The sequence below is a fragment of the Onychostoma macrolepis genome, chromosome 05, assembly GCF_012432095.1.
Source record: "Onychostoma macrolepis isolate SWU-2019 chromosome 05, ASM1243209v1, whole genome shotgun sequence".
Taxonomy (NCBI): Eukaryota; Metazoa; Chordata; class Actinopteri; order Cypriniformes; family Cyprinidae; genus Onychostoma; species Onychostoma macrolepis.
This window is the reverse complement of record NC_081159.1, coordinates 15,304,729-15,323,502: the sequence shown is the minus strand read 5'-3', so window position 1 is coordinate 15,323,502 and position 18,774 is coordinate 15,304,729. Positions and strand designations below refer to the sequence as shown.

At 37.2% G+C, this 18,774-nt stretch overlaps 2 protein-coding genes across 12 annotated transcripts in view; both read left to right on the top strand.

Moving 5' to 3' along the window:
• sptbn2 (spectrin, beta, non-erythrocytic 2) overlaps nt 1-4,252 on the top strand; it is an 89,197-nt gene extending 84,945 nt beyond the window's left edge. For 4 of the 6 annotated variants that reach the window (XM_058777196.1, XM_058777191.1, XM_058777192.1 and 1 more), the window contains 4 exons: nt 175-374; nt 475-648; nt 733-775; nt 875-4,252. In XM_058777196.1, the coding sequence (XP_058633179.1) occupies nt 175-374; nt 475-648; nt 733-775; nt 875-1,084 (627 nt within the window). In that variant the 3' untranslated portion in view covers nt 1,085-4,252. The remainder of the gene's footprint in view (nt 1-174; nt 375-474; nt 649-732; nt 776-874) is intronic. The other 2 variants (XM_058777193.1, XM_058777195.1) reach the window with 1 other exon arrangement.
• A 1,136-nt stretch (nt 4,253-5,388) lies between these two features.
• Nucleotides 5,389-16,629, top strand: cdc42ep2 (CDC42 effector protein (Rho GTPase binding) 2). 6 transcript variants are annotated; one of them, XM_058777200.1, is made up of 4 exons: nt 5,391-8,335; nt 8,453-8,572; nt 13,141-13,325; nt 13,413-16,629. In XM_058777200.1, exons 3-4 carry the CDS (start codon nt 13,319-13,321, stop codon nt 14,222-14,224), a joined length of 819 nt encoding a protein of 272 aa, XP_058633183.1. In that variant the 5' UTR covers nt 5,391-8,335; nt 8,453-8,572; nt 13,141-13,318; the 3' UTR covers nt 14,225-16,629. The 6 variants fall into 6 exon arrangements, with proteins under 6 accessions (XP_058633186.1, XP_058633183.1, XP_058633182.1 ...); XM_058777199.1 differs by having other exon boundaries at nt 8,445-8,572; XM_058777202.1 differs by lacking the exon at nt 8,453-8,572.
• The last annotated feature ends 2,145 nt before the right edge of the window (nt 16,630-18,774 follow it).

Genomic DNA, 18,774 nt, shown 5'->3' with positions numbered 1-18,774 from the left:
TAAAACGCCGTCGTAAATTTTTTTTTTTTTTTTAATGAACAGTTTGAAGAGTGTTTGTTACCTGTTAATATAAAATATATAGATAACAATAGTATAGACCAGTACAGGAGTGACCTAATCGGTATTTAATAGTTAATAGAAAAAATGCATTATTGTGATGTCTTCTAACTGCAGCATGTATTGGTCAACCAGGGATCAGAATCAGAATCTGTAAACGGTCCGGGCCGTGACAGCGGTTTAGACTCAGCATCACGGCAAGACCCTTCAGCTACACTGCCAGGGCGAGGAGGAGCAGAGGCGTCTACAGAAACTATGGAGGGCATCCTTTGCAGGAAACAGGAAATGGAATCGCACAACAAAAAAGCAGCCACCAGGTGACACAGGAAGCAGATAAATTCTAAAACGAATGACTGAGAGAATCTAATCAGGTTAATTGTGTAAATGGTGTGTTTTTTTCTCTCTGTGGTTTTGTAGATCGTGGCAGAATGTATATTGCGTATTACGTAAAGGCAGTCTGGGCTTCTATAAGGACAACAAGAGTGCCTCGAATGGAATCCCCTACCATGGAGAAGTTCCCATCAGCCTTAGCGAGGCTGTCTGTGAGGTCGCCCATGACTACAAGAAAAGAAAACATGTATTTAAACTTAGGTGAGAAAGAGATTTGAAATGATCAGTATTCATGAAAATGAATGAAGTTCTTAGTATGTGACAAACTGCTTTATTTTGTTAAAGGCTTGGGGATGGAAAAGAGTTCTTGTTCCAAGCAAAGGATGAGGTATGTTTTGCAAAGGATGTTTCTAGGTCATTCTCTTATATTAAGTTTTAGAAGAAGTGTAATAGTCATATTGTGACGCAATCATTCTCTCTCCGTCAGCCTGAGATGAGTTCTTGGATTCGAGCAATCCAGTCATCCCTGTCGTCCACCGAGCGTTCGCCGGGTGGCACACGAGGTCTGAGTCGGGCGATGACCATGCCGCCTATGTCTCCCAGCTCGGGCGATGCAGGAGGCGTAACCATGCGCAACAAAGACGGCAAAGAGAGAGACCGCGAGAAGCGCTTCAGTTTCTTTGGCAAGAAGAAATAAGCACCCAAATATGCCACAGATCTCAACAGTGAGCCAAGCAAGAGATGGAAGTTTGTCAACACTCAAAAGAAACTGATAAAGTTAGAAAAGGCGAAGAAAACTCGCATGTCACATTGTGATACATTTTTCATTTTTGCCCTTTCTTTTCTTCCACTCATTTTTAAAAAAATTTTTTTTTTATTTGTCATATTTCACACATGGATCTTGTTCAGTCTTGCCTCCTAGATTGAACGCCACTTTTGGTGACAGTAAGCTCTGAGCCACGGGAGTGCATCCCTGACCAAGACCAGCTCCCAGACCAAGAGCCATCCTGAAAGTTCAGCTCATACCTTTCAATTAGACTAGTTTTTCCCTAAAAATAATTTTGTCTTTGGGTTAGATGGCGTTTCCATACTGTAATGACCAAGAGTGCTATTTTGTCTTTTTGCCCTGATGATTTCCTTTATCTGTCCTGATTTCAACCTCTCCCTTTCTTTTGTGAAGGACCGCGATCCTTTTCTTTTTGTTTTGTTTTTGGTATTATTATACTTATAACAAAAGATTTAATTGTTATTGCTATTATTAATATTGTTTATTTGCTGTTGCGTTTTTGAGTAAATTTAAAGTTGAATATTTAAAGAAATTGTAAGTATAGTTGGTATGACCTCGTGTTCAGAGAGGACAAAGCAGAAAGGATCCCATGAGTCAGTGTTGGGAGTTTATGCTGGTCTTTTTTCCTTTCATCTACATGCTCCTCTGACAGACAGAATATTTTCTTTCCTTTTCATTTTTCTAGATATGACTGTTGAATGCTTTTTTTAAGTAGGTTTTTTTTTTTCGGCTTGCAAGTTAAAGAAAAAGAGTTAAAACCCCACTATTTATGATGGTTTTATTTTTTATTTTATCTTTCTATTCTCTCTTTCATTCCCATTAAGAGGTACTTGGAGTATGCGTTCTTATTGTGTGGTTTTGTTTCTTTAGTTCATCATGTTCCTTTAACCACTTTATCCTGTTCTCCTCTTAGACCAGAAATGTGTTTGTTGTGAAGATTGACATTGAGGTGTGATGCTGTGGTTTGGACTTTGGTTTTACAATTGCTCGAAAGCAAACAGACACAACACAAGTATCACTTGCACAAGCCAACATTAAACTTGCATCAAACAAAGAATTTGAGGACGGGCATATTTTTTTTTTCCTTTGATTTTCAAGTTTCCTATCGGAATGTATTCTCAGGCGTCAGTTTTCGCATTCACACAGCGGCGGACACACGCACATAACCCTACACTTTAAATATTTTACAGGGACGAACCTCTCTGACAGCTGAAGTTGGGTTAGTGTCAGTGATGCTCGAGGTTGATGCTGTATTTTTAGGTGTGTGTGTGTGTGTGTGAGTGAGTGTGTGTGTGCTCAGAAGAGGTTGCTTTCAGGTATATTGGTTGTGAATGTGCTTCAACTCTGAATGAGAAACAAAATTACTGAGGTATTCTTAATGTGGACCAAATTGACAATTTTCCCCCCGCTCATGGTGATTGAGATGATCTGTTCCCTTTATTTGTACATCACAAGTTACTATCAATTATCTTCCTTGGAGGAATGTGAAATTTTTACCACATACTTATATAATTGTAGGTTTTATACTTGCGGTCAGCAGGAGACTCTCTCCTGTCCCATAAGTCGCGTTACACAGAGGCAGAATCAATAGCAACCTAGAAGACAGGATTTCAGATATACTTTTGCAGTTAAAAGCATGATGTATTGGTAACAAGTGTACCCACTGTGGCATGAAATCAGTATTTTTGTAGGATAAAGATTTTTCAGCCTCATATGATTGTGAGAAAGCTTGCCTTGGTGTGTTAATATTAGCGTGAGTTTTTGACGTCATACAATGAAGCCCCTTCCTCTGAGGTGTGTGGAGTATTGAGCCATGTCCACTCTTATGTCATTCATCTTGACATTTCCTTTGGAGACGCATTTAAGGGGTCAACACGAAGATGGAAGCTGAACTTTTTTTTTTCTTTTTCTTTTTTGCTGTGAAGTTTGATGTGAAGGAAAATGATGCAGACTCTCTGCTGAACCTTGTCCAGTCCACAAAAACAGCCTCTTTCCAGTTTTCAGTGATTGGACAATGTCACTGAAACTCATTTTCCGCTCCGTTCAAGTGATGTGAAAATAGGAGCTTGGAGTCAATGTTATGAAACCTTATTCTTTGGATCGGTCTGATGTTCTCCATCCTAATGGATAAAAAAAAAAACACTGCGGTAGAACGATTTAGTTGTAGACCAGTGCTTTTGTTCACACAAAATACTGTCATTGAGCTGTAAGATGATTCATTTAGTCTGAGCCTGCACATACAGTTTGGGACTGTGTGCTAAATTGCTTCCTGAAATAAGTCAATGTGTTGCATTGGATTAGTCTCATTTGTGCTGTTGATTTTTTTTTTTTTTTTTCTATTCTTTTTATCAGAGTTACTTTATCTGAAAACTTCTACTATTCTTTCTCTCACATTTTACACTATCCAGTATGGTTGGTTTTAACCCAGTTTGCTTAGATGGTCAGTTACATTATGGCACATAAGAGAGTCTGTTTGTGTCAATTTCAAAGGACCAGTGTGGAAGACTGTAGGGAAAATGAAATATTGCAATACAGTGAATTCAATGGGATGAAACTCGTCTCTCGGTAAAAGTGAGTGTGGCCTCAAAGTACTGAGCATTAGATTTGATAAAATCTGGGATTTTTTTAAGCAAAATTTTTTCCTCATCCAATAGTATTATATTTTAAAACATTTTAATGCGTCTTCAAAAATAATTCCACCAAATCCATTAAAAATACCATTTATTAAAAAAATGTTGATTCCATTCTTGATTTTTAAATTGATTTTTAAGTTGTTAATATCACTACTATTATCTGTTGTTGTTGTTATTGTTATTATTATTATTATTATTATAAAAGTCATTATTAATATTACTATTATTAATACTACTGTTGCAACTGCACCTCTTGTAAAACTGCAGCCTATTCCGTGCTGAGTTTCTCGTCTGTAATACCAAACCCCGCCACTTGGGGGCAAGTGTGCTGTGGAGCATTTTTCATTACTGATCTAAACAAGAAAAAGACTTGTTTGTTGACTTGTGTATCTACATCTAATATTAGGAATAAAAACATGATTTGAAAAGAAAAAAAAATGTGGTGTTTTTCTTCAAAAAAAAATTCTATAGGTGTATAAATATAAGATTAATATTGATGTATGCCCTCCACTTTCAAAAGCTTCTGACAGTCCATCATCGTTCATTATTTGGGTATAACAACACTTAGCCTTGCCTTTTAAATATTTTCTGTTCCCATACATGTCTAAGCACAAAGCAGACCTCTTTCTCAGACTGCTCTGCCAGCCAAGTCTTCAAAGGGTCATGAACTTTGACCTTAACCCATCCACATCTATGAATTTTACCAGAACCAGCTTGCTTTGAATGCAAATCTCTCCTCCTCCCTCCTGTTCCTCCACAAGACACAACAGTATCTGACTTCAGATTCTTGTGCTTGCAGAGGTGTTGTAGCTGAATATGATTTATTTTCTACAATAATAAGATTAAATATTTATGACAAGGCGCTATAACAAATGATAGGTTGAGAATGAGATACATTTCCATTATCTTAACGACACAGAGAACAGTTTGTTCTGAATCTGGCCTTGAAACTCAACCAGAAAGCTTTCAACTGCCCACAGACCTGCAAACAAGGACTGCAAAAAATGCTCCTGCAGGCCTCTCAACAGGTCCCTTTATATACTTGCTCAGTATGCAAATCCCCAGTTTAGTTTGTATCGTACTGACTAACGGTCGTTCGTCCTCCTGTGTTTATTATGTTTTAAACTATCAGGTCTGATGAGTGTCATCTATCGAGTCTATCAAGTGTTCAGAATCGCTTGGCAACGCAGCACCACTATGCTAGGGCCGATTTAAAAGCGCGACGGCGGCCTCACCTCCAGCCCTCCCGGGCCCCCGCTTTGTGTTCAGTCACAATGGCGCGTTACCCAGCGACCGTTAAAACCGGCTGAGTGCAGCGCGAGGGGCTGGACCCTCACTAAAGTGTCACCGATGCTTTAAACTGTTGCCAAACTGTCTTTGAGCCCCAAACGGACTGGTAAAATGTAAAGAACATCGTTATTGGGTCACAAAATTTGACACTGGATCTAAGCAAAGTAATTATTGTAAGTAAATTCACTTATATTAGTTATATTAGAGCGTTGTTAGTATTTGAATTTGACCAGGCGATATGGAATTACGGTTTAAATTTTTTATTTTTTATTTTTTTTTACCGGAACGGAAAATAGTTAGGCTACCGTGGGAATTATAAAAGTTCGAATATTTGTCACTGTGCTTGTTCTAGAATTTGAGTGAGATTAAACAGACAGATGTCGTTTATTCAGGTGAATTGATTTGCGCAATAGTTTCGAGCAAAGGCGTGAATGTTCAGTAGATTTGTTATCACGGCCGTGAGAAACTTCTCGATAACATTCACGAAGTGGAAATTCTTGTAAGTCAGATGCAGATAAATGTGTTGAAATGCGATTTCAGTGCTGATAAACCATACTTCATTTGAAAGCTGTTGAGTGAAGTGCGGCTCTCCGTGTCGAGAGGAAGAGCTGCGCAGAATGTAGAGTCAGCACACTGCAGTGCGCGTGACCCCCGGACGCACTCAGCTCCACTGGGAAAAGCGTGCATGAGTTTGATCTTTAGTGTAATCGAGTTACATATGACTTTCCACAGCCTAAGAACCTAACCTTGAAAAAACAAACAGGCGAGTGGCTGTTAAAAGCCTGATTAATATAGTATTAATGGACCCGCTTTTTATGAAACAAAACATTCGTTCATTAGGCTATGTGTTGTCTGTATGCATTTATGCTGTCATGATTTTATTGTGATCTCACATTTAAGTTGTTTTTATTTATTTTATATTTTGGTTTTGAAGCCAGTTCTAAATGTAGGCTAATATATTGCTGCATTGTTTGGCATGTTTGTTTTGACTCAAGCCGTTTCTGCATATGTGAACTTGTTTTGCCTTTTGACTGCTGAATTTGCAAATAGCTTAGTTTGCTTCAGGGGGGTAGATGCATTCTACTCAAATTAGCCAATTAGCTCCACTCACAAGTCCCTACAGTCCTGAGGTATGCTATCACACACACTGATTCCAATTTGAGCTTCAGAAAGGGGTTCCTTGAGCATCTGAAGTATAATGTGCATGCATTAGTGTTTCTGCTCTTATGTGTATGTTTCTATGGAAGCATATGTTCAGGAATCAGGTCCGCTCTACAAAATGCACATCACATCTGGAGTGGATTTGGAGAACAGAAAGATGGATAATAGCTGGCCCTGCTTCCCAAGATTGTTCTTCAGGCAAATATGTGTAGGGCTTGCAGTTCACAAGAGCAGATAGGGTCATGAGGGCAGATAAGCAGATAGACAAAGCAAGAAAATGTAAAGAGTTCAGATATCAGACTGATAGGAAGTGACAAAGAAAAAATGTTTTCGCTTCCCTCTGGTATCCATATGTTGAGCAGAACCATCAAACATTGCCTTAATTACTGTAGTATGGAATGGAAAAAAGAAAGAAGAGAAAAAGAAAGAGCCATTTTAGACAAATTGATTCAAACCATTGAATGTGAAATAAAAAGCATGTACATGTCAGAACTGGCAGAAAGTCCAAGGTCTGATGATCAGAATTATCAGAGAGATGAATAAAATTTCACTATTATCATCATGTTTAGTTGAAGAAAAGTTGAGAAATTGTTGATATTACAAATGGAAGTTAGAAAATAAGATTGTGGTGAAGCCTGCCCTTTAGTTTGGTCTGGAGTGTCTTCATGGACCCGCGTTGTTAGAAGAATTCCCCCATATGCAACACAAGAGAGCTGTGAAAGAAAGATGAAGAAGTGATTTCAAGTGGGTAAACTGGTGTGTTTCATAAATCCTGTCTGTTCAAGCTCCCGAGAGTGTCCTAAACTCAGCATCTCTGAGCTCAGTTTGGAAAATTGAACCGTTTTTGTACAGTATGCATTGTTAATTAGTGCATATGTTTGAGTCATCTTTTGCTGCTTTGTCATGTGAACAATCTGTGTGACGTAAATTTCCATTGAACATCCTGTCATTGTCAATGTGTGATGAACTTTGGAGCACAATGAGAGCAAAAGGAATACCAGAATGTCTATTTGTTACAAAGACAGGTCAATTATGATGAGCTATTAATAGGATGCAGCATGTAGGAACTGTTTTCACTGACTGTGTGAGTCACAGGATTGTGTTTAGGAATCTACAGTACAGACCTGAAAGAACAAATGAAATCTCTACAGAAATAGGAAGGAAAATCAAGGATCCTCCCAAAGGCAGACAGGCAAGCAACAACTGGCCAGCATTGTTAGAGCTATTGTCTACTCTTCTTTTTAAAAAGTTGAATAATTACTAATAAAAATGATCTGTAAAGGAGTATAATGCCATTTAAGACCTTATATTTACTCAAAATGTCGTAACTGAGCTGCAGTAAAAATGACTGACTGAATGGAAATGAACTGTTGCTATTTCCATTTTATTACAACTTTAAATTCTAATTAAATTCCTGAGCTTGAACTGATTTTTATTTTTTTCTTCAGGAAATTCATGTTAGGCTACTCAAATGTAATTTAAATCAGAAGAAGAAAATCTGTCATGACAAACTTGAGACAAAAAAAAAACTTGTCTTTACAATTAGGAGTTAGGGTACGTTTATTAAGAAAAGTTTTTTAGTTATTTTATTTTTGGGGGGAGCAGGGTGTATTTATTTATTTGGTATTTTGTAATAATTTTGTTGGGAGCTGGGGTAGCCTACTTTTTTTGGTTTATTATTTTCAGTTAGGATTGAAAATGCATCTGTTTTCTATATATAGATGATGTGATGACAGTTATCTTTGTATATTTTGAGTATGTGCGATGAGTATATGCCACATTGGAGGTTTGGATAGGGACATTCACATTGTTGTGATATGGTTTATTGGAGAGTAGAGGGTGTGATAACTTCAAATTATGAGTCACCGCGCGCGTTTGCTGACAGCGCGCGCGCGCGTGTGATGCGCTGTAGACTCCCTCCGCATGTCCTGCTGGAATCTTCAGCAAACACGGAAGAAGCGGCACAACACGGCGGTAAACGCCAAATAATGGCCTGGATACCGCAATTGTAGATATGAACGGCGATCCAGATCCACGGAGTCCAGTCCTGTGCTCTCTGTTTCAGCAGTGATGTGAGGTGGGCTTACAGAGCTCTATAGCACGGCTCTATTTCTACAGGATCAGCAAATACTCTCTATATAGGTATGCGGTATCAAGTGTTAGGGTTATTTTTATACTTCTGTCAGTTCTGCAGGTTTTCGTGAGGAAAGAAGTATGTATGACAGAGCAGAATTGATACTGAATAATGTTGACCTGAAAGTCCTACGCATAGATGCGTTTTGGATAGGAGTTTGATCACACGGGCATCTCAAAGGTAGGCAAAATATAATGTTTGCATGTGGAGTTTTGAATAGGCTACATCGCTTGCCGCTTAAACACAAAATGTGAAGTAATCATATAAGACGGTTTTCACGGAGGAGTTATGCGTAATTAGGCTACCTCTTTCTTCAGAGCACTCATATTTTTATAATGCAAATGATCGTTTAAAACATGATGACTCTGGTAAATTCTCTTGAAGATACAGTATTTGAAACTACTAAATTGTGTCCGTCAGTGCTAATGTAATATGGGGTGTTGTGTTGCTCAGGGTGGTGCGCGCAAACTGCCATGACATTGCTGCCATGTGAGATGTAGGCTGGACTACGGAGTTCAATGACTCTGCTTCAGTCCCAAAAGTATCGTCTGCTTGTTTAAAAAAAAACGTGTACTAAATTTAATCTGTAAATGAGTATAATGACGTTAAAAACGTGCCCGGTGCTTGTTGGTAAATTGAAAGCGCACACGCATGACAGGCTGACAACTGTATTTTAATTCATTTCTTGAACTTCATTTAAGTTCGAGATTGCAAAAAGAACTGCAATTCGAATTTGAATTCAATGCACTGGAATTACTTCGAATTAATATTGTTGCAAGTGTACTTTTGTAGCCCTAGTATATCTTTAATGTCTTTTGGAGTTTGAATTTGAAATTGAAGTTTGGATAGGCTTTACTATCATCAGATGGGTAGAAACGTAACTCAAACATAACCTTCATTAGAACTGGTGTACAATTATTTAAAAAGTAATTGATTGTTTATTTTGTGTTTTTTGTTCATTTTTAGTTGTTTAATGTGAGGAAACGCAGTTCTGTTTAAATCTATAGAGGATGTGATGACAACCTTGGCATATCATTAGCGAAACATAAAATGATCACATGTGACCTGTAAGCCAACCATATAATGGCTCTTTTGTTATCCCTTTCATAATTGTATCTGCAGTCCCATGGAAGCACATGCGTAGCTTCATGAAATGAATCACACCTGTTAGGAAATTGCTCATGAGTTAACTAATAAAACAGCTATTTTTGGATATCAGACTTTAAAGCTCATTCCAAAATGAATATGTAATTCTGAATATGTTTATGACAATTAGCAGAAAGCAGTCAATTATTTTTACATATTGAGGCGTTTCACAGGAGCAGTGTGTTCAGTGTATTCTCCTCCAATTACTTCCATTCAAGCAGAACAGCTTCCGCAATAAGCATTTTTAAGCTGTTTTTAACCTGGGGGAGGTGCTCTGATGGCCCATCTCCATAGTTTGCTCAGCCTGTATTTTTCCTTTTCTGTGTTTAGAATTTGGTTAGGCAGAAAATTTTTGAGTATGTGGTTGTCCTGAGAATGTTTTTCCCAGTCAAATCTGTTATAAAATCAAATTGTATAGGTACACCTCACTGCCATTAGTGCAATTGGTTTGATGACAGTTTTGAATATTTGGGGGCAGATCCTAATAAAAATGTTAATTTGAATGAATTCTTTGCTTGTTAATTTTGATTTAGACCAAAGTAGAGTAGATATTGTCAATGTTCTTCAGTGCTCATTCTTCTGTTTGATAATAAATATGTGTTAATCTCTGAGATCAGGACGAAGATCGTACCATTGGTGTTTTGATGGTTGACTGTCAAGTTTGACAGTAACTCTCTCTGTTAAGCAAACCAAAAGCTGATGTGTTTTTGTGTCAGTTTGTTCTCTGCATTGTCTACCAAACACAAGTCTGTTGAGGGCTTGTCTGAGCACAGCGTCTCATTTACGCTTTCCAGCAACATTGTTCACTTCTGCTCAGAAACTAATAAATAACCTCAGGCCTTCAGAGGAGCAGCATGGTTCATTTCCACATTGTGAAATGTCTTTTTAAAACTTTTTTTTTTTTAAATAATGGTACACTTCATATTCTCCAGAGTTCCACAGAATTGTTTATGTATGATTAGACTGTTATAAACAGAGATATCGGAATGCCATAAAAGAAAAAGCATTCACACTTCCTGACACTCCTCTGCGAGTCTGAACAGGACTCACCCCGTCCTCAGCTGTTACTCAGTTGTGATTTGATTAAAGCCTTTCCGACATCCAAAGTTGTTATCTAAGAATCTAATGCTGACCCATTTTTGTAAAATGCGGTATTCACATGTATTATATACCAACCTCATATTATAAAGGTGATGCTGCTGTATGTAGTTTAACCGATTTGAAGTTTATTAGTTTCACCCAGTTTATGTAATGAAGTTAGATCTTTGTGTATTTAAGTGCTGGTTGATTTGTTCATTTAATTCTAAATTGAAATGTTAAACAGTGTCCTGAAAAAATCATGTATTTCATAAATAAGTTATAACTAAATGATCTCACCTAAAAATGAAATGTAAATTTCAAACAAAATATGCAGGTTGCAATGAAATCTAATTAATTAATCAATGCAATGTTGGTTCATTTGGGTTGGAACTGATGTGCTAATTGTTCTCTGTTTATCTATGGTTCATCATTATGTTGCTCTGTTTAGTGAGTCAGCACACTGGCTTCTGTGAAGCATGTATATGTGCTCTACGCCATGCACACTCATAGAATATCTCATGAAACCTCTGCTTCTTCTGCAGAATACATAAGAAGATATTTTGAGGAACATTTAGGCCCCCCAAAAAACTTTGGTGACCATAGACTTACAATGTATGAGCAAAATAAACTGAGACATTTCTCAATATATAAATATGTTCTTTTATGTTCTATAGAAGAAAGAGATTTGGTAAACATGAAGGTTAGTAAATTATGATAGAATTTTGTGATCTAAAGATGTCAACGCTGTTACCATGATTTTGTATAAAAATAGCAATTTGTTACCATTGAAAACCATTGCTTGTCTAGAACGTTCAAAATCTTCCAGAAATGTACTTTATGAATCACGTGATCAAACTGGAATAGGCATGTTTTGCTGAATGACCTACATACTATGTTGATGCAATTTGCTAAGCAAGACACAAAACAGTCAGGTGACACATCTAGGATCAGTATAATTTGACGGAAATGATGTCTAAACACACTGTAGTATATTCTCTGGAACATTTCAGATCTTCTCTGACTTTTGCTGGGTCACTTATGCAACAGCTAGGTGGCTTTTCCCACACTTGAGATTGAAACACTGGCCTTTGTTTCTGCTCTGAGTGTGCGCTAGTTAAACTCATTTTGATAAACGTCAAGGTTGAAGGAAATACACACACAGCGGGATGTAGTTAACAGAACCAGCTCCAGAAGTATGATTTAATGCTGAAGCTATGCGTTAGGAGTCATGCTCTAGAGCCCCTGATGTATTGTCACACACATACTGTTAAAGTTTTCAGCACACAAATATACACAGTAAAACAGTCACTCAAATGTTGCTATTAAACTGCTGCTGAACTTTTATAAGTTTTGACAGCCAAGTCCATTATCAGCAGACACACAGAGGCATGATATAGTCATCTATCATATGTGTGCAAGGCAAGTCAAACGTGCCAAGACTAACAAACCCTGATTATTAGTGGAAAACCCTAACTCTTTCCAAATTATAGTTTGTTTATTATCTCTTTGTAAATTTTGTAACATTCTTTTTCTGTTGTCTTCCCTTTTCTTAGTGAATCCCACTTTTAACTTTGACCTAAAGAACCCATGTGTTATATAAGTGCCACTTAATTCAAATTCGTTTTTTTACTTTGAAGGTTGGCTCAGTTCATAAAAAGCAAGCAAACAAAAAGAGATGGTAACACTTTAGGGAACACATTCACTATTAACTAAGAGTTTTCCCTCAATAAACTCCTAATTTGCTAAGGTAGTTGTTAAGTTTAGGTATTGGGTCGGTTAAGGGATCTGGAACATGGTCATACAGAATAAGGCATTAATATGTGCCTATAAGTACTAATAAACAGACAATATGCTAATAAGCAACTAGTTAATAGTGAGATTTGAACCTTAAAATAAAGTGTTACCAAAGAGATATAAAATTTATATATTAATAATAATAATAAAAAAAAAAATATATATATATATATATATATATATATATATATATATATATATATATATATATATATATATATATATATATATATATATATACATACATACATATATACATACACACTAACGTGGAAAAGATTGGGTTCAATTTCATAATGGATTTTCTAATATTTTGGAAAGTCTCTTAAGATCACCAAAACTGCATTTATTAATTTTGAAATATTATTACAATTTAAAATAACTGTTTTCTGTTTTTAATGCATTTGAAAATGTAGTTTATTGATGGCAAAACTGAATTTTCAGCAGCCGCTACTCAAGTCTTCATTGTCACATGATCCTTCAAAAATCTTTCTAATATGCTGAAATGTTTTACTGTCAACAGTTGTGCTGCTTAATATTTTTGTGGAAACCCTGATACGTTTTTTTTTCTAACTTTTTTTTTTCCAATTTGCTTTGTAATATTACGAATGACTTTCTTTTCACTTTGGATCAATTTAATGTCAATGTGGATCAATTGGACAAATTTTTAGTTATTATATACCACAGTGTATGTGCTAAATACTCTCTCTTTTTCTCCCAAACTGCAGGCATACTGGATTTTCAACGTCTAAAACGATGGCAGTATTGTTGTCCTAATAGGAATACTGTCCTTCTGGATGTGGCCTTCAAATGTTTATATGAAAAGACACTCTGAGCCAATGAAGAATTTTCCACAAGAAAGGAACAAAAAAGCGTCCTGACTTTGTCCAACTGGATTAGTTTTGAATGCTAAGTGCGTTGTGATTTTTGTCTCTCCTTCACGTGTACGGTCCATTTATTTTATTTCACCTCTCCTTTCTTCCCTTCATCCTGCTGCAAGGTCTGTCTCTCTGTTGTTCGGGAGGACGCGGTGGGTCCGACATGTCTGCCAAAGCCCCCATATACCTTAAACGACGAAGCTGCAAAGGAAAGAAGGAAAAGTTACGTGACCTTCTTTCGTCGGACATGATCAGCCCTCCGCTGGGAGACTTCAGACACACCATCCACATTGGCAGTGGCGGGGGTGCAGACGATCTTTTCGGTGACCTGTCATTCCTACAAGGTAAATTTCACCTGTTACCAGGTCAAGAAGGTCACCAGGGGTCATGCCAACTAAGTCGCACAGCGAGTGTAAGCAGTCACCCGCCGGCCTGCGAGAGCTCGCCGCTTTTGAAAAATGCCTTGTCACTTCCTATCATTGGAGGGGTGCAGGCGCTCACCCTTCCGGCCCCGATGGCCACAGCCCCTCTGACTTCAACAGCGACGGCGACCACTGAGGTCCCAACAGCACTGTCAACGACCCAATCACCCCCAACATCTCCATCTCTCGCTCCACCTCCCAAACCTCCCAGACTGCACCTGGAAGAGAGGAGCATGTCACGGCATACGTCACTGCCCGCATCTCCAAACCGTTCTCCACTTCATTTGCACACATACGAACAAAGTCCAGATCCTGAGGAAAATGAGAAGTGTGTGAAGGATGGAGATGAGGAGGAAAAGCCGTATCTGTCCAACGCTGGCTCTATGCTTTCCCTCCATCTGGACTTGGGGCCATCGATCCTAGAGGATGTGCTTCAGATCATGGACAACCAGAGAACAGGGACATTCAGTGGGGGACTTACACCGAGTGGAAGACAAGAGATATATACCTGAACGTGAACAAGAGATCCGAGTCAAAGCTTGATGGTACCTAAATGGACTAATTGCTTTTTCTTCATGTAGTAAAACAGCTTGCCCTCTGAGAAAACTCATTTACCTGCTGTACAGTTGCATTTTCTTGGGAATTTTATGCTCATCATACATATAATCTTTGGACAAGACCTTTGGAAGCTCTAGGATTGGATCTGTTCTATCATTGGATTTCTCTGGGTTCAAATGGAATTCATTTCTCTTCATTTTGGACTACAAGCTATACACCAATTCTGGCTATCCTTAGATACATTTTGAAACATCTGAAAGCATTTAAGCAAGCACATGTAAAACTACCTGCATTGTGTATGTACTATTACAGAGAAACACTACAGGAAAAGAAAAACTGACATTTTTCTCTTTCAAAGCAGCAATGACATCATCTCCCCCTCTGTGTTGTTGCGATTTGTGTAATCGGGTAAAAATGTGCAGCTCCTCCCTAATGATCTGGACACACACACATGTCAGGAGGCCTCTGCATCTACACCCTGGGATTGTAACTTTCTCTTTTTGTTGGGAGTAGTTTTCATTGTTCCGAAACAGAAACCCAAAGGCAGGAATATGGAATGTTTTCCTTTCATAAAATACCCTTTTTTTTTTTTTTACTGTGTTTGGTTGTTGTTGAGGTGTCTGCAATCCCTCAGGCTTTGACAGATGATCACTTTTCTTTGGCAGCAGTGTTTTTTTCTTTCTCTGACTTGAGTGGTGGGCCTTAAGGAAGGGTTTGTGTTATCTTGGTATCCCCCATGTAACTCACCCTGCATGGATTAATAATGCTCTGTGCTTCCTGTTCACACATTAAGACCTATTAGTATTATTTTGTCAGATTATAAATTCAGATAAATAACTTGTAACCTTTTTTTATTAACTTAGCTCAAAGTGCAACTAGGAGAGCTTAATAGAGCAAACATTAGCAGAAATAGTCATATTGCAGTCAACTTTATATGATGCTCCCTTTGCACTGTAACAGCAATAACAAAATCTACTGTACTGATTTACACTCATAAGTTCTCATATTTAAAAAAAAAAAAAAAAGCTACTTGAGATTTGAAATATTCTCATTTTTTCCTCTTCTCAAAAGCTTTGTTCCAAGTGGCTGTTTCTGAGAGTTTCTTTAAGATTCTTGGTTCTTTATTTATTTTTCTTTGTTCTTACTAGTGAACTATCTCACAGTTTCATCCTTACATTGTGAATTTCATTCTAAAGCTGAATGCCTGAATCTATATCCAAAATCACAGTTCTGTGCACTTAATTTCATTTTTGATATACATCTGATCTAAAAGCAGATTAAATGCACAGACAGACAAATTCCATTTGGCTAAATACTTATTTTTGTAAGAATAAGAACTAATTTTATTACACTAAATATTATAATACTGAACAGGGACCTAAATGTTAGACATACAATGAATATATTTTATAACTAATCATAACTCTTTTTTATTTTGAATTTTCTTAGACTACATTAACCAGAAATTTGTGACCTAAAAGTTCTCATAGCCACTTTACTGCTCAAATGATTTGAAAGAGACAATAAACAATGTTAAATATGAAAATATCTTCACTTTTAAAAAAATAATAGTTTAGGACAACATATATAACTCATATAATCCATATTTAATTAAGGGTGATCAGGGTTACTGAGGATCTTAAGATTTGCATCACTGAAGCACAATTACAACAACAACAACAACAAAAAAACAGTAAATAAAAGTACAATACCATTTCAAAGTTCAGACCAACAATAAACAATTGGGTAAGTATAGATGGGTATGTGTAAGTGTAAATAGGCAGATGCATTGCTAAAAAAAGCAAAACAACACCACACGTTTTAATAAGCATCTCTAAAATAATTGTCTGCTCCACCTCTGCAAAATACTGTGATCATTTATGTTGTTTAATATTAATGCTATTTTCAGTTTGTGAAAAATACAGACTTGGATTATTACTGGATTTGAGATTAAACTGAAAATGTGATGTTCTTACATTATTGACAAATACATTACATTCCTGGCAAAGATTTTTATTTTATTTTTTTTACCATAAAATGCATCATGTTTTTAGACTGAAGGGGAAGCAGCTGCATCTCTGTGAGGAATATTATAGCATTGCTGCCTTATCAATAAAAGTGAATCATTAATGCCTTTGACTACACGTTAACCCTGTGCCATGTGCCTCTACAGCACTTGTTCAGATGCGCACCAGGAGACATTTTTGCCCACGTGTTGGTTTTTATTGGGCTTTATTTTGTCAGATTCTGTACTAGATGTTAAGTGGATGTTTGCTGCTGATGCTGTACACACTACAATAGACTTACAGGATAAGACATAGAGACAGAAACATAATGGTGAATAAATGCTGATTTCTGATCCAACAGTGAAATCTCTCTCTCTCTCTTTTATTTGCTCATATACACAAAAGCAGTCAAACATTGCATGCTTTATGTGGATTTTATGTGATACCATACAGATTTGTACTGACTTATCCTATGTTAATGCAAAAGAATTCCCTAGCTAAGACTGAAATTATTATGGGTGTAAAAAGAGCAGAACTGCAGGTCAGTGCACGAATGATTGTTATTACTGCTCTTACCTGTGACACACAAGTCTTAGCATGCATGCCTTTATTACTTCTATCTTTTGAATACAAGCAATGTCTTGAATTTGCAATTTTGAGCGTATACCTTGTGGCTGAAACCCTTGCTTGAGGTTGTGTGTGTGTGTGTGTGTGTGTGTGTGTGTGTGTGTGTGTGTGTGTGTGTGTGAGGCCCATTAAGAGTTTGAGAGTGTGTCTGTGTACTTTGCTTATTTGCATTAGCTCCTCTATTTTCTGCACAGGCTCTGGGAATCTTTCCAACTGGCTTTATTAACACAGAGCAGCTCAAGTCCCTGACCTTACGATCACAATACCATGGGAACACCAGCGAGAAAGAGAGGTGGGAGCAGTAGGAGGAAAGGAGTATGGAAGGAAAAGGGTTGAGGGAAGGTGAACGATGGCCAGGATGAAGGAAAAGAAGGAGCGAAGATTTGCAGAAGAGCAGATATTTTTGGTATCAAAAAGAAGACCGTTCATAACAATCCACAAGTGATTTATTGTGAAAACACATAGTTGCACTTTCATACACATTTCATTAAGAATCAAGAGGGTGAGGCTCCTACAATCATTTCAGACAAAAGGAGATCATCATAACCAGCTGATCTGCATTCTGATAGTGATCGTTATAAATCTTAAATTAAATTAACGTGCCATAGCATATACTGGCTTAGTACTGGTTTAGCTGGCTGCTGTTTTCACGTAATTATTTTTGGCCAATCCTCTGTTTTGCTAGTGAGCCATGTTGTATTGCAAATCCATATTTAAAGAGATAGTTCACCCAAAAAGGAAAATTCTGTCATAATTTACTCACCCTCATAATGTTCCTTAACTGTATGACTTCCTTTCTACTGTTGAACACAAAAGGAGATTGTTTGAAAAACTTTTCTTTCTCCAGGCAATTAAATTCAGCATGGACCAATGTTCTTTCAATGTATGGACAAAAACAATTCTTCAAAGACATCCCAGCTAATAAAAAAAAATGTATTTCAAGAACATTTTGGTAATGTTTCCGTTAAGTTATGCAAACATTATTTCTGAATGTTCTCTAAAAATTCAAAAATTCTTGGTTATGCAAATGTTAGGGAAACTGTTTAAGTGAACAAGTGTTCTCTGAATTATAAGTAATATTTTTGTGCTAAAGTTTTACTTTACGCTTTAAACATACGTTCTATTAATGTTACTGGAAGAATGTTTGTTCATAACTTTGAAAGAACGTTCTGATATCGTTCCATGTTAGCTGGCATAATGGTGAGTAAATGATGACAGAATGTTCATTTCTGGGTGAATTATTCTTTCATCAGACCTAAAATGATACAAATGCCAGTAGAAACTGTTCTGCTGATTTTTGCTTTGATTTTTTCAGCCAAAACTAATCATGGCTGAACCTTAAAATGAATAGTTTTCAGTGTACAGGGTGTGTGTGTCTTAAGAGGGAAATACAGCCCTTATATCACAGACTTGCTCTAATGTGCTCCTCCTCACTTCCATACTAAGAGAATGTAACCGATAATAACCACCCAGGCAGCATCTGAGAACACACGCGCACATATAAAAACATTTCCATGGAATATTCTGACAGTGCTCTGAGGAAGGGAGGATACTGAAAAGTATTCACCATGTGCTCTGCTACTTCAGTGCAGCCTTTGTGAGCGTGTCAAAGGCTTTGCTCTGTGTGTGGCTACTATTCACAACCTGTCAGTTGTTGTTGAGAAAGACCAATAAAGGAGGGAAAGCAAAAGAAAAAGGACAGAACAGATGAAGAGGTTTGGAGAGGCTGAATAAAAAGTTGTTTGTTTTGTGATAGCCTGTATCCTTTTAGGAAAAGTCAATATAAGAATGGTCTACACGAGAAACATTTACGTGAATATAGTATCCCTTTACGAAAAAAGCAATGCTTGTGTGTTGTGTCTGAGTTTAGC